General features: G+C 41.2%; 1 protein-coding gene across 6 annotated transcripts in view; it reads right to left on the bottom strand.

Annotated features, from left to right (window-relative positions):
• Nucleotides 1-12,944, bottom strand: part of KHDRBS2 (KH RNA binding domain containing, signal transduction associated 2) — a 393,065-nt gene extending 380,121 nt beyond the window's left edge. For all 6 annotated transcript variants that reach the window (XR_008732950.1, XR_008732951.1, XR_008732953.1 and 3 more), the window contains exon 1: nucleotides 12,544-12,944. Coding sequence is in view for 1 of the 6 variants with exons in the window: in XM_055714848.1 (XP_055570823.1) it covers nucleotides 12,544-12,634 (91 nt within the window). In the remaining 5 variants the exon portion in view is untranslated. The remainder of the gene's footprint in view (nucleotides 1-12,543) is intronic.
• Nucleotides 12,945-13,282: the final 338 nt, after the last annotated feature.

Here is a 13,282-nt window from a genome sequence, read left to right as displayed (position 1 = left end):
ATGTGCACTTGCAAAAAAGCCAACAATATCCTGGACTACATCAAAAGAAGTGTGGTCAGCAGGTCAAGGGAGGTGATTTTCCCACTCTTCTCTGCTCTCGTGAGTCCCTAGCTGGAGTACTATATTCAGCTCTGGAGCCCTCAACATAAAAAGGCCATGGACCTGTTGGAACAAGCCCAGAGGAAGGCCACAAAGATGATCAGAGTACTGGAGCATTTCTCCTATGAAGACAGGCTGACAGAGTCTGTGTTCTTCAGTTGCAAGAAGAGAAGGCTCTGCACAGACCTCATAGCAGCCCTCTGGTACCTAAGAGGGGCCCACAAGAAAGCTGGAGAGGAACTTTTTATAAGGGCATGTAGTGATAGGACAAGGGGTAATGGCTTTGAACTGAAAGAGGATAGATTTAGATTAGGTATTAGAAAGAAATTCTTTACTGTGAGGGTGGTGAGACACTGGAATGAGTTGCCCACAGGAGTTGTGGATGCTCCCTCCCTGCAAGTGTTCAGGGCCAGGTTGGATGGAGTTTTGAGCAACCTGGTCTAGTGGAGGGTGTCCCTGCCCCTGGTAGGGGAGCTGGAACTAGATGATGTTTAAGGTCCCTTCCAAGCCAAGCCATTCTACGTTTCTATGATATCTAACCTTCCTTCTGTGAAGCCACATAAGGCTGGATGAAGTGTTCACCATCATCTCATCCTTGGCCTCAGAAGTTATTGAGTAATTCTAGGTGTGGTAATATTTGCTTACTTTGAACCACATTTCTGCCAGAGATAAATTAAATTTAATTTGCAGGATATATCAGAATGCTTGGAAATTCCAGCACCTAAGTTTATCTCTATGGATGTAAAACATACAGCAGTCACTACTTCTGGAACAGTCAGCCTTGAAGTATGCATCACCATGAAAATACCATCTTCTTTTCAAAGCAGCACTAGCATTACACTGAATTATCCATACACTGGGCTATGGACAAAAGGTTATGGCCTAAAACATGAATAATAAAATGATGGAAGTAAAGATTTTCCCCTAAGATAGTGCACTGCTCTACTGCTATTGTATTCTATACACCACTTCTTTTTTGGTAGAAAAAGAACATATACACTCAGTAACTATTTATCTGCTTGCATGATTGAGTATATAGCCAGTGAAGTATATCCCTTAGAAAAATATTATGCCCTTTAAAGCATTAAAGTATAAGGTTTAATTTTCATTTCAACATCTTCCAAGTGTTCTGCTCTTTCCAAGCTCCCCCAACAACCAATCCTCCTCTCTCCTAAAGATACACTATCCAGTCATCTGTCTTTTTCCTCACCATAACGCCTTCTGCTCAACATCTGACATCCTTCTCCAGTAAAGCTGCCAGCTTTACTCCCAGCTCAAGCCTCCATGGAAAAAAAAAAAACAACCACAAAACACCTCCTCCTCTTCACGATTCTTCTGAGAATAGAAGAGTATAAAACAGAATTAAAGTGGCCAAGGGTGAGAAGTTCACTAATTATATTAGCTGCTTGGAGGAAGGCTGAGGGAGGCGTCAGGCATCAGTTACCCGGGGAAGGCAATGCAAAGGAACAAGCTGGAAGAGCAGCACTAAAATGGCAGAACCTGGACAATCCTCCTCATCTCTAAAGAGAAGACCACTGATATAAGTAATTAAAATTCCAAGTTCACAGCCTATAACACTAGTACACTCCAATACAAAATATGAAGGCTCTATTATGTAAAGAAAGAAAGAAACATCTAAAACTTCAGCCTGTTCCATATTACAGTACTGCCTTTTAAAATAAAAAGTATAAATAAACTATTAGCTGGCTAACCGCAGTATTCCAAAAAGACTAAATACTACTACAAGGAAGATCTCAGTTGCTGTTTAGTATAAAATTGGAACATCTCTGCAAAATAGAATGTTGTGTTTACTGCATAGTTTAATACATATATACGTATGGCAGACACTTATAGTGCATCTCTGAACATACAAAACAGAATAGTATCAAAATTATACGATTGTGCTCAGAAGCTTTTCAGAAAGAGTTGACCTTCATTTCAGTTTTTCTTAAATAGCCAACAGCATTTTCAAATGCTTACTAGCAGCTGCTTTTATCTACCCATTTTGATTAAAACTTAATTAAAAGCTTCCAGAAGTCCTTATTCAAGGTTCAATATTTCTAGCTTTCATCAGTTTCTTAGAGCTAAAGTAACTGAATATTTTACACCTGTTAAACCAGAATTTGACTCTTCATTTTATTATTTTGATTTTCTTCTCTATAGCCTTTTCTGTACTGCATCCTCTTCTCCACTTCTCTTAAAATCTTCCATTGTTTTTCACTCCTTTTCCCACCTTTCCTGCATTTTCTCTTCCTTTTCCCCATTCTTTCCTCTCTTCATCCTACTTTTTCATTATTTATAAAAAAACCTTTACAGGCTGTGAGAAGGGACAGAGATGCACTGTCAAGAACTGGCAAGTTGCAGCCAAAAGTTGGTACTAGCTTTTATTTTCTTTCTATCTCCATCTCTGGACTTCTTAAGTGTCTGGATGGATGCAGAATCACATCAAGCTCATGCTTTGTGTCTAAACCAAGCTGGTCCATTTCTGCTTTCTGATGAAGGTATCTCCTTCCACTACAAGCAGCACTTGGATAGTTAAGTATAAACATTCCTGATGAGAAAAAAAAACCACACACTTTGTAGCAGTGGAAAAAACCTTAAGTCTTCTCACTTGCACTTGACATATTCTGGATTATTCACACACTTTGGGGCACAAGAGTAATTTCATGCTGGAACAGATGGTTTGTGTATTCTTAACGAGCTGGTACTGCATGAACACCTTTTATCATGCACAGCTCAACAGAAACTATTGTATATCTAGATTATCTTGCAGTTTAGTCTTCCAGAAAAAAATTATAACAAAACAGGTAACATGAGCACCTGTCTTCCCATATTCCCTGCTGACCTACAGATCCCTTTGCTTTTCCACTCTCACTAGAATATTTCTGAAAGGATTTTGCACAACCTGATTTCTTAGAGTTTCCACTAAACCATTTGCAGCAAGTAAAGAATAAACCAACGACCCCAGTAACAGCAGAAACACAGCATCTGGAAGACCCCTAATAAACCAAATAAATAGAATAAATTACAGGACATTCTGCTATAGCTCATTTACAGAGACAAAATGATCTTATTACATAGGAGTGCACAGGTTCAAGAAAAAGTGTCCACAAAGTATAAAAATTCAATATGGCAGACTACCTGCCAATGGTATTTCAGCATAACAATAAACGGATATATGATTCATGTATTTAACTTCATCTATAAGTGTAGGGAAGAAGTTTTCAAATTTTACAATGGGCAAAAATAAAGCCCACTACTCTCCACACAAATATTAGTGAAATAATTGCAAATAAGTATCTGTGCGAAAGCTAAATCTATTAGATAGCTCTACAGTCCTATGGATACACCAGGATAATAGAAATTATTTACCAAAATTAACTCTTCCTTTTGAATGGCTATCTGAAGACAGGAAGGGAGAAAGGTCTCTTGGAATTAACCTTGACTTTATCATTCCTTAATTTACCCTTCAAATGTCAACACAAAAGACAGTAAGTCACTTTAGAGTTTTGGTGCTGCCCTTTTCAACAAAACTGGGGAAAAAATTAGTTTGCAAATTGGAATGTCAATGAGCCACCTTCATAGCTGCAGCAAATCAGCATAGTCCTTACTATTCAGGAAGAATAAAGTCTCACTCTTTCCCCAGCTAGAGCTCACACTTTGACCCCAGAGGATACATGGCACAACCCCCAGATGACACTAGGAAGTTCTTACTGCGATCTCAAAAAGTATAATATGCGAGAAACAAGTTTGCTTAGAAATATTCACAAAAGTCAGTAATATGAGCCTACATTATCAGAAACACAGACCATAAAAATTTATACCATGAGAGGTAAGAAGGTAACTAAATTAATTCAGCACCAACGAGCCATTTTCAAAACTTACACACACAGTCCCAGTCCCTGATTTCCTGGCAAGTTCTTTAACTTCAAGTGTTTGAAAGGGAGCTTTGAAACATACATTTGAATCCTAGGGAGCATTAAAACTAGGGGAATATGCCAAGAGGGGATTTGTTTTCTTTCTCCAGTGCTTACACCTCCTGAGAAAACTGTTTTTCCTTTAACTCACAGCGCTGCTCTTTGGCAGTTGATTATTAGCCAGGAGGGGGGGTTGGTTTTGCTGAAATCCCTAATTTTGGTTTTGCTGAAGATATACCTACCTTCACCAGTTAGCAAACCTAAACTGCTTCCACTATAAAAGCAGTAGAATTCTTTTCCTTCTAGATCCAAAGCAGAGATAAAAGGAAGAATGCAGATTTTAAGAAATCTTTTATAGACTAAGACAAAGTATTACTTTTTCCAATAGCTTCATCAATTCCCAGAATTCAAAGTGTTTTATAAATCAAAAGCTTTTGAGGTTTACATCCTTTGGTGTAACCTTTGCAACAAGAAACAGATGCTGCTAGAGTATCTGATGAACACTTCAGCAGGTGCAGAGAAAATCAAAGGCAGCAGCGACCTGCCCTGTATCTTTTAGGCTTTGGATCACGCTAACTCAAGAGCAACAAACAGGAATGCCCACTTCCAGCAGAGCATTTGAAGTTTTAAAGATGTCTTTGGTTCTATCACATGCAGCCATATATGACCATCAAAACTTTGTATCATCTTACTTAAATGTGGATGATCTTCACTATTACTATATTAGCATCATTATGAGTTTCACTCGAAAATTTTTTCAGTGTTCAAACTAATAATGTCTACTTTAACAGCAAAACTTGCAAAATCAGGAACAGGCACAAGTTATTCCGGGGTGTGTGTGTGTGTCTTTGGTTTTGGTTGGGTTTTTTGTTTTTTTGGGGTTTGTTTGTTGTTTTTTTTTTGCAGGTGGCAGTGGGGTTTTTTTGTTGTTTTGTTTGGGGGGGGGGCGGATTTGAACATTTTTAATCTGCTGAAAGTCTCAGGTAATTTTTCTTCACAGTTTTTATTAGTTCCAGTATTTTTTAGGATAAGGAAATAACAATACTCATCTCCAGCAGGATTCTAATTAAAATATGACAGGATTTACAGAGGACTATAATAACCAGGATTATTTCTGCCTGCAAATGTAAGAAGAATAATTTAGTATTAAAAGCAATAAGAATAATACACATTTCTTATAAAGTTCTTTTCACTTGGAGATCTCAAGATTAGAATGAAATTCAGTATTAGTCTACATCTTACAGATGGAAGTTTTAGAAGGTATTCTTTGAAGGTACATAATACAAGGAAGAATCAAGTCAAAACCCCATGTGCTATGCACCTCAGACCTTCACTCAAGTGTCAAGGCTTTCCATTTTTCTGGTCAGACTGCACAGTTCTAACTTGTTTATACAGCCAAAGACTACACTGTAGCATCAATAAAGTTCCCTACTTTATACACTCCATTTTAAAAACTGTCCGCTTCCTCACTTTACTCTGATACGGTGGGCTGATTTTCCTAACCCTGTGCTACAATACCCATCTAAGGACTGAGAACTGCAAGGTGCACAAAAGAGGAATGCACACCTTCACATTGCTTAGGCAGGATCAGCCTGCAAAACATCATTTTTTTTCCTATCTTGCATTCTTTAGTAACACTTCAAATCCTTCAGGAAAACAGTTTCCCTATTATTGAAATGCTCTCTAAAGTTTTTTTAAAGAAAAATGTATATTCTGAGGTCAGCTATGAGGACACTGAATTTTCCTTCAAATTCAGCAGTTTGTCAGATAAAAGTGATTTAAATTTAAACTGTTAAGAAGTGCTTGTTCTTGAAAAGGTACTCTTACCCTGAAGTGCTGGATAACTGCGGTGACCCCGCAGGTCAGGAAAACACTGTTTTACCTAGGCAGTAGGTTTTGCCTACAGCACAGCCGCAAAGCACAAAAAGGCATATGTATCCTTATTTTAGTAAAGCTTGGAGAGGAACTACTAAACTGCTACATTTACGTGTTCTAAACTAAGACCCAGCACATCTACTTTGAGCTTGAAACCTGTGTGGTCAAATGTCATGGAGGAACTGTTTTACTCTGATGGCATTGCTTTGGTGGGCTAGGTAGATGTTTAGCTTTTCTTAGGAGACTCACACCCTGGTCACTACTGACCACATCAGATTTTATAGACTATTAAACAGCGCAGCATGCTATATCAAATCTGGTTGTCAGTATATATTGTCTGCATACTGCTTAAAGGAGAAAAGCATGCGTCCTGTGCACAAGTACTTGATACATCTGTTGGGCCAGACTAGCCCTTTCCCAGAAGGTGCTAGGATAGGAAACTAGTTTGGCATGTGGTGCCCAATCATGCCACCTCCTGGTTAGGAATGGCCACTCCGTTCTATACATTACACGGGTGTTCGGCGGGAAGTTCACAGCTGACTAGGATTTCCTACTCTGCTATCCAGATATTCTGCCTTCTCTTGGTACTGACTATAAATATTATCGATTTTCCAATTTCTTGAGTTTAAAAATACCTCCTTTGAGGCCTAAAGGAAGAGAGACAGACAATTACAACAGGTGTTCCCTGAATGGATACACCAAGGAGACTAGGAAACAAATTTACTAAAAGAATTCCCAGGACAAATAATAAATGCTCCTCCTTCCAAGGAAAACATTCATATTGTGGAAATGCAGCGCACTCCCTTGATGAGGCTATGGCCATGCAGATGAGCCTCAGCAAATGCCTTTGACCTTCCCTAAAATGCAAAATGTGTAGATGCTGTCCTTAGGACCATGGTTTAGCAATGGACTTGGTAATCATGAGTTAACAGTTGGACTTGATGATCTCAAAGGTCCTTTCCAATGTAAACGATTCTATGAAATACTGCTGTTGGCACTGAATTACACCTTAAGCAGCTCCACTTATTCAAATAGCACCATTTAAAGAGTGAAGAACTATATATATATTTTTTTTTTTTTTTACACAAGGGTATCTGAATCTAACCTTCAGTTGCTACATTTGTATTTTTCCCTCTTTGCAAGAGAATTTACTGTGTTTCAAAGTACATGTTTTCTAAGATCACAGATCAAATGGTCCTAAGCTGCTCCAGATATCTGAAAGGAAGAGATTTATTTCTTTTCTATCACGTCTATTTTTTTCCCCTCCTCTTAGGCAAGCTCACCTTTTATGATTAACAACTTAGAGTTCATATAAACACTTGCTTTGGTTGCTTTGTTATACTCATTTTAACATTTTATAGTATTTTGTTCTCACTAAATCCAGCTATCACCTGGGATTCATCTGCATTACATTCTGCAATACAAAACACTTCCTAAGATTATGAACACATACAGTGTTGTCACACCAAGAAAAAAAAGCTATTCACATTAAATAAGAAATTAAAAGACAAAACTCAATTCTAAACCCTGCATTGTACTGATTTACATAATTACAAAGACATTAGCTGCAATAGTTAATATATTATATTTGTATAAGGACTGCCTGATAGCCCACTAATGGCAATAGAAAGATTCCCATTAACCTTAGTGAGCTTTGAAACAAGTCTGTAATGCCTAGCACATTGCTGTTTTATAGAAATCATAAGTACCTTGTATTCATTTAGAGTTTGCACTGGTATTACTCCTTTTTTTATTGGAAAAGATCGAAATGACAGACATATAAACCTAGCTTCTAATGGAACTGCAGTATCGAAAATACATGCTTTAAACATTAGCATGTTTCCTGATTCATCTTCAAGTTATTTGCAGTGCATTTCTTGGGACAGCAAAGTAAATAATGATTAATACAAACTATTTTGTGAACAGAGATTTCTTCTCACCTGATGTAAACATCAGGAAAAAAAGAAACAATAAGCAAAAAAGTGACTGCTCATAGATTAATATTAATGTGTGATTTTATATTAACATTTTACATTAATCTTATTTTCATCCAAAGGCTTGTTTAGACAGAGCAAACTGATAAAGTTGCAAGCATAGTCTCCTAAGTAGTTTTCAATGGAAAATTTGATAAAAATTTAAAAGTATCAGAGGCCTGACTTCAGCAGGTCACAGACCTGACCAGCAGCCTTTCACACCTTGGACTAAGGATATGGTTGTCATATTCTACACTGCCAAGACACTTTCCATATCACAATCCTATTATTGCCCCAGGTTTTTAATAGAAACATACACTTATGAACTAAATCTGCCTTCCTGTATGAAAAGCAAATGAATCTCCAAGAGTCCAAAGAAATCCAAAACACTATAAACCAACAGATTAGTTGAAATCCTGAATATAAGACAAAATGAATTTGCATTACATCAACAGTTTTCAGACTAGCTAGAACAATTATTGCAGGCTTGTATGAAAGACTGTACTAACGGCCTTTGAGTGTAAAGGCTAAGTGATTATATACCTTTTGAATAATCACACCCTGTTCCTACAAGGAGCTTTATGATGCTGAGCTCTATCAGTCTAATTGACACAACTGGAGGTTTAACAAACTCCTGCTATACCACATGGAATCATCTAGAAACTTAACTCGAGATTGAAGTTAAAGGCCTGATTCTCATTGCCTTCAGAATGCCAACTGAAAGTCTGAGGTCAACTGTACTGTCATTACACAGAGAGAAATTACCTACCTCATTACCCAAGTAATGCTTTTATTTCCATGGGGAGAGATGCTCTTACTTCGGCCAGCTCTTTCCGATAGGTCTTTTTTCTTTACGTTTATATTACAAAACACATAGCTGGCTTTAATAATATACTATACGAGATATTCCATTATAAATACACAGACACATATAAATAAAATTTGCTTGTCCCAAAAAGTACATAGACAATTAGCTGACACTTTAGCTTATTAAAATTAACACTGATATAACACAAGTTTTGAACTACCAAACATTTCCAGGTGATTATAGCTTTCTATGTCATCCACACCTTCACAGCTAAAGTCACACACTGATTTTTATATTCATAATCATAGACATCTTACACAAAGCAATAAATATTTACATACGTGCAAAAATAACACATACAAGCAGCTCATTAGCTACCATGGTAGGAAGCAGCACTATAACAATTCTCAGTTCTCACTGGAGCTTTAGAGTGTGCTGTGGCATAAGCATATATTAGGTACAGAAGGTACTGGCTCACTCTCTTCACTTCGACATTTTTCATCTGATCAAGCATTATCTGACCTCATACACTGATCAGGACATCTCCTGACTGGAAGCAGTACAACCTTATCTAAGAAAATAACTACCTGTAACCAGTCTACATTAAAATTGTTTAAAATTATCCATGAAATGGTGTGATTCTTCCAGCTCTTAAAACAGCCTGGTACACAAAATTGTTCAGTTCCTACAGAAAAGCCCTCTCCAACAGATGGAGATGTGCCTATTCTTTAGGGTTTGGCTACCTGTTTTAATTAAAAGAGGTCTTTTGTTTTCAATTTTGATTATATGATCAGAATAAGTAAGTTCAATACACTTTGCAGAGGTTTCAGTAAACTAATACTGACTGAGCTAAATACCACCAACCATTCACAACTTCACAAGTTCTTCTAACAGATGACTTATGAATGGCTTTTCAATTTCTAATAGTGTAAATAATCAGGTAGGAGCTATGTCTATATGAAACACGTAATGACCCAGGGGGAAATAAAAGTATCGTCTGATTAGTCATTTAGAGACTGGGTTCATTTTCAGAATCCACCACGGATTCCCTTGGTGATTTTTAGAGAAATTACTTGTTGCACGCTTTCTCTAAGAAGCGCTAGTACCTTTTTCCCCACCTTTGTGCTGTTTGGCAAGTATGCACATTCCCTGCACAGGAAATGTCTCTTTTCTGTGGGTTTCACCACACACTGCACCACCGAGGCTCTAACCCAGACAAGGACTAAAGTAAATAATTTCTTTTCATCCCTCAGTGCTGAGGGGTAAATAGCTACTTACTCAAGTATGCACCTGACACAGGTCAACTTGTAAGGAACAGACCTACATGTTAAAAACCTAAGGAATTTGTTGTTTTTAAAATAAACACACCAAGACAAACAAAGCCAAAAAAAAGCAAGCAGACACACACAAGGACAGGGAAAAACACACCAAGACAAACAAACAAAGCCAAAAAAAGCAAGCAAACACACCCGAACAGGGAAAAACATGAGTTGTTACCTTTACAAGTAAATCCAGTGTCATAAATTTAAACCCTCTTTCTGGAATGATTATCACTTGCGTGTCCTTCTGTAGTTTCACACAGCAGCAGTTGGACTCAATGGCCCTTACGGGTCCCTTTCAACCTGAGATATTCTGATTCTCAACCTCAGGTTCTAGCAACTGACATGACAAAGCACAGCACTTTGAAGTCAAAGCAAATGCTTGAGGCTCTCCACTCTGAAGCAAAAACCTTCAGATCTACACTTACATATCTTATACAAAATTTGCTGGCAGTCTGAACAACTTAGTATACCCTAAAAATAACACCTGGATGCTATTGTTGTGTATGTAACTGATCATACATTGTATTTTAAACAACAAAAAATCCATAGTCTCAAAACATCGCTTCATTGTGGGCATATCCTAGAAATACAGTATTACAAAGATTCTTGCACCACTGTCCCATGTTCTTCTGGCACCCAACAAAAACTGCCAGTTCTATACATTTCCTTTCTATTTATACCCAGCAGCAACCAGTGCATTAATTCTTTCTTGTTTCCTTAAGTAGTTATACTCTTACCTTGATTAAAGTGTTTTTAACAGCCGTCACATGTTAGACTCTAAAACGAATCTCTAGAAAGCTTGACAGATGGTGTTTTGAAAGATAATGCCAGGTATCTGGTGGGAATCTGACATTAGCATTCCCAACATACAACACACCTTCATCTTTTAAAAATCCACTGAAATATATGTAGCCCTAGTTATACTAAGAAAGAATGAGAAAACTAATCATTTACTCAGTGTCGCAGTTTCCCAAAATGCCATTTCTGCGTACACTTGATGCCTAGGAACACCTATTTTACTCTCTTTTTAACTACTTTGCATGCTTTGTATTTCGTCCTTCGAGCATTTCCTTTCTTTGCCATACATATACACATACTCTCAGTAGATACCTCCCCCCTCTGGGAAAAGATTGAACTGCAAGGTGCAAAAAATACACCCCTGTAAGAAATAAGGACTTTGTTTATAGTATGTTTATTCGAAAAACAACTGTAAAAAGTAGTGTGGCTACCTCTTCAGCAGCCAAGCAGCCGTGACAAAAGTGTACTAAATGTGTTGGTATTCAGACCGCATTTCCAAGCTATCAGGAGCACTCTAACAAAACCTGGACTCAGTATCTTCATTTGCAATCAATAAAACTTATATTAAGGAAATACAATATAAAGACTACTGACAGAGAAAGATGCTTACTGCTAGCATTATAAGTTTTAATTAGCTATGACTTTCCTTAAGACATAACAAAACTTAAGAAATTATTCACCATCTCTGAATGTCACTTTATTTGAATTTGTGACTCTCTCAAGGGCCTAAATATATATTTCTTTGCCTCAGTCTCATTTAAGGGCTTGATAGGCTGTCTTGATTTAGGCATCGTTCTTTACTACTTTTTGACATCAGGTTTCGGCTTTGGAATCTTCCAACTAGGGTTTTTTGAAATTAGCGTTATATACCTCAGAAGAAAGATAAATATAAGGGGAACTTACTGGGCTACGCTTCTGAAAAAGTTGAAATGCTGTACCTCAAGGCCTGCACTCAATAGCTATATTAAGCAGTTAGTTATTAAGAGAGGGACTGAATTATAAACTTTTACAAGAATCTCCAGTTGAAGTAGTTCAACTAAAGCAAAGAAAGCAGAGTGAATTACAGCGAAAAACAAGATGTTCCACGCAGTATATTCTGGATCACTATACGGAACGAAGAGAAAATCATCACGTCCTGGGTGAGACGGTGTCACGGTATTGATAAGCCATACACAATCGATGCCTGACACCGTGTAGTCAGCTAAAACGGTGCCACGTTAACGGTGCAATAGTACTACCGTATCAACGTTATTACTTAAACACGGGAAGCAAAATATAACGAGTTTAATGAGAAACCTGCCTCTGCCTAAGTGAAGCCGGGAGCCACGGAAGCCCTCCCCGCTGAGGCTACCCCGCCGCGGCAGCGGGATGCACCCCCACCGACCAGCCACGGAAGGCACTTCCAGCGCGGGGCCAGCAAGCCGCCGCTCCCCTCAGAGGGGCCGCCCAGCGAGGAGCCCGGAGCGGGGTCCGGCGGAGGCTCCGGGGCACCCAAGCTGCACCGGCTGCCGCTGCCCGGCCCGGCAGGGGGCCTCTCCCCGTCCACGCGTGGCCAGGTCCCCGCTCGGCGGGGCGCCCGCCCGCCGGCCGCCCGGGCTCCAGGGCTGAGCGGGAGCGCGGCCGCGCCGCCGCCGCCCGGCCACCGAATGCCGAGCCGGAGGGCGACCCTCGCCCCGCGGAGCGCCCCAGGCCGGGGCAGCGGCGCCGTGGCGGCGGCCGTTGGGCCGCGGCGGGCGGGAGCAGAGCCTTACCGTCTGCGAGGAGGCGCATCGCGTGAACAAAGGAGGGGTCCAGGCTGTCCTTCTCGGCCATCAGCTCGGGCAGGTACTTCTCCTGCTCCATCGCCTCGGGGCCGCGGCGCCTGGGCACGCCGGGGCGGGCTGCGCGGGCGCCGGCTCGCTCCGCGCCTCCGGTCGCCTCTCGTCGCCCGCCCCCCTCGGCCCCCCGCGGCTCGCAGGTGCGCCGCGCCTCGCCGGCCGCCCCTCCCGCGGCGGGGCGCTGCCCTCCACGGCCCCGGCGCCGCCTCCGCCTTACGCCGCGCGGGGGCGGGGGCGTGCGCGGGTCGGCGCGTGCCGGTGTCCGCGCGCCTCGCGCTGCCTTTCCCCCCCCCGCCCCCCCTCCCGTCAGTGAGCCGCCTTCTCTCACCGGCGGCCTTAACTAGGGAGGCGGGACGAGGCGCGCCCCGCCCTCCCGCTCCTATTGGCGGTTGCACACCGCCGGGCGTGGCCCGGGCGGCAGGATGGCCACGCGATTGGCTGTCGACGGGTGGGCGGCCCAGGGCGGCCGGGGCGGGGCGGGGGGCGCGCGTGAAGGGGAGAGGGGCGGGGACGAAAGTGCGGGTGTGAGTGCGTGAGCGAGTGAGTGCGCGCGTGTGGGTTTGCGCGCGCGTGTGTTTGCGCGCACGTCTGTGCACACCCGCGCGCGCGGCGGTCTGTGCGTGTCTGCGCGCGTGCCCGTGTGCAGCTCCGTGTGCGTCTCTGGGCGCCTGTT

The sequence above is a fragment of the Falco cherrug genome, chromosome 6 (assembly GCF_023634085.1).
Source record: "Falco cherrug isolate bFalChe1 chromosome 6, bFalChe1.pri, whole genome shotgun sequence".
In the NCBI taxonomy this organism is placed as follows: Eukaryota; Metazoa; Chordata; class Aves; order Falconiformes; family Falconidae; genus Falco; species Falco cherrug.
This window is presented reverse-complemented; position numbering and strand designations above follow the sequence as displayed.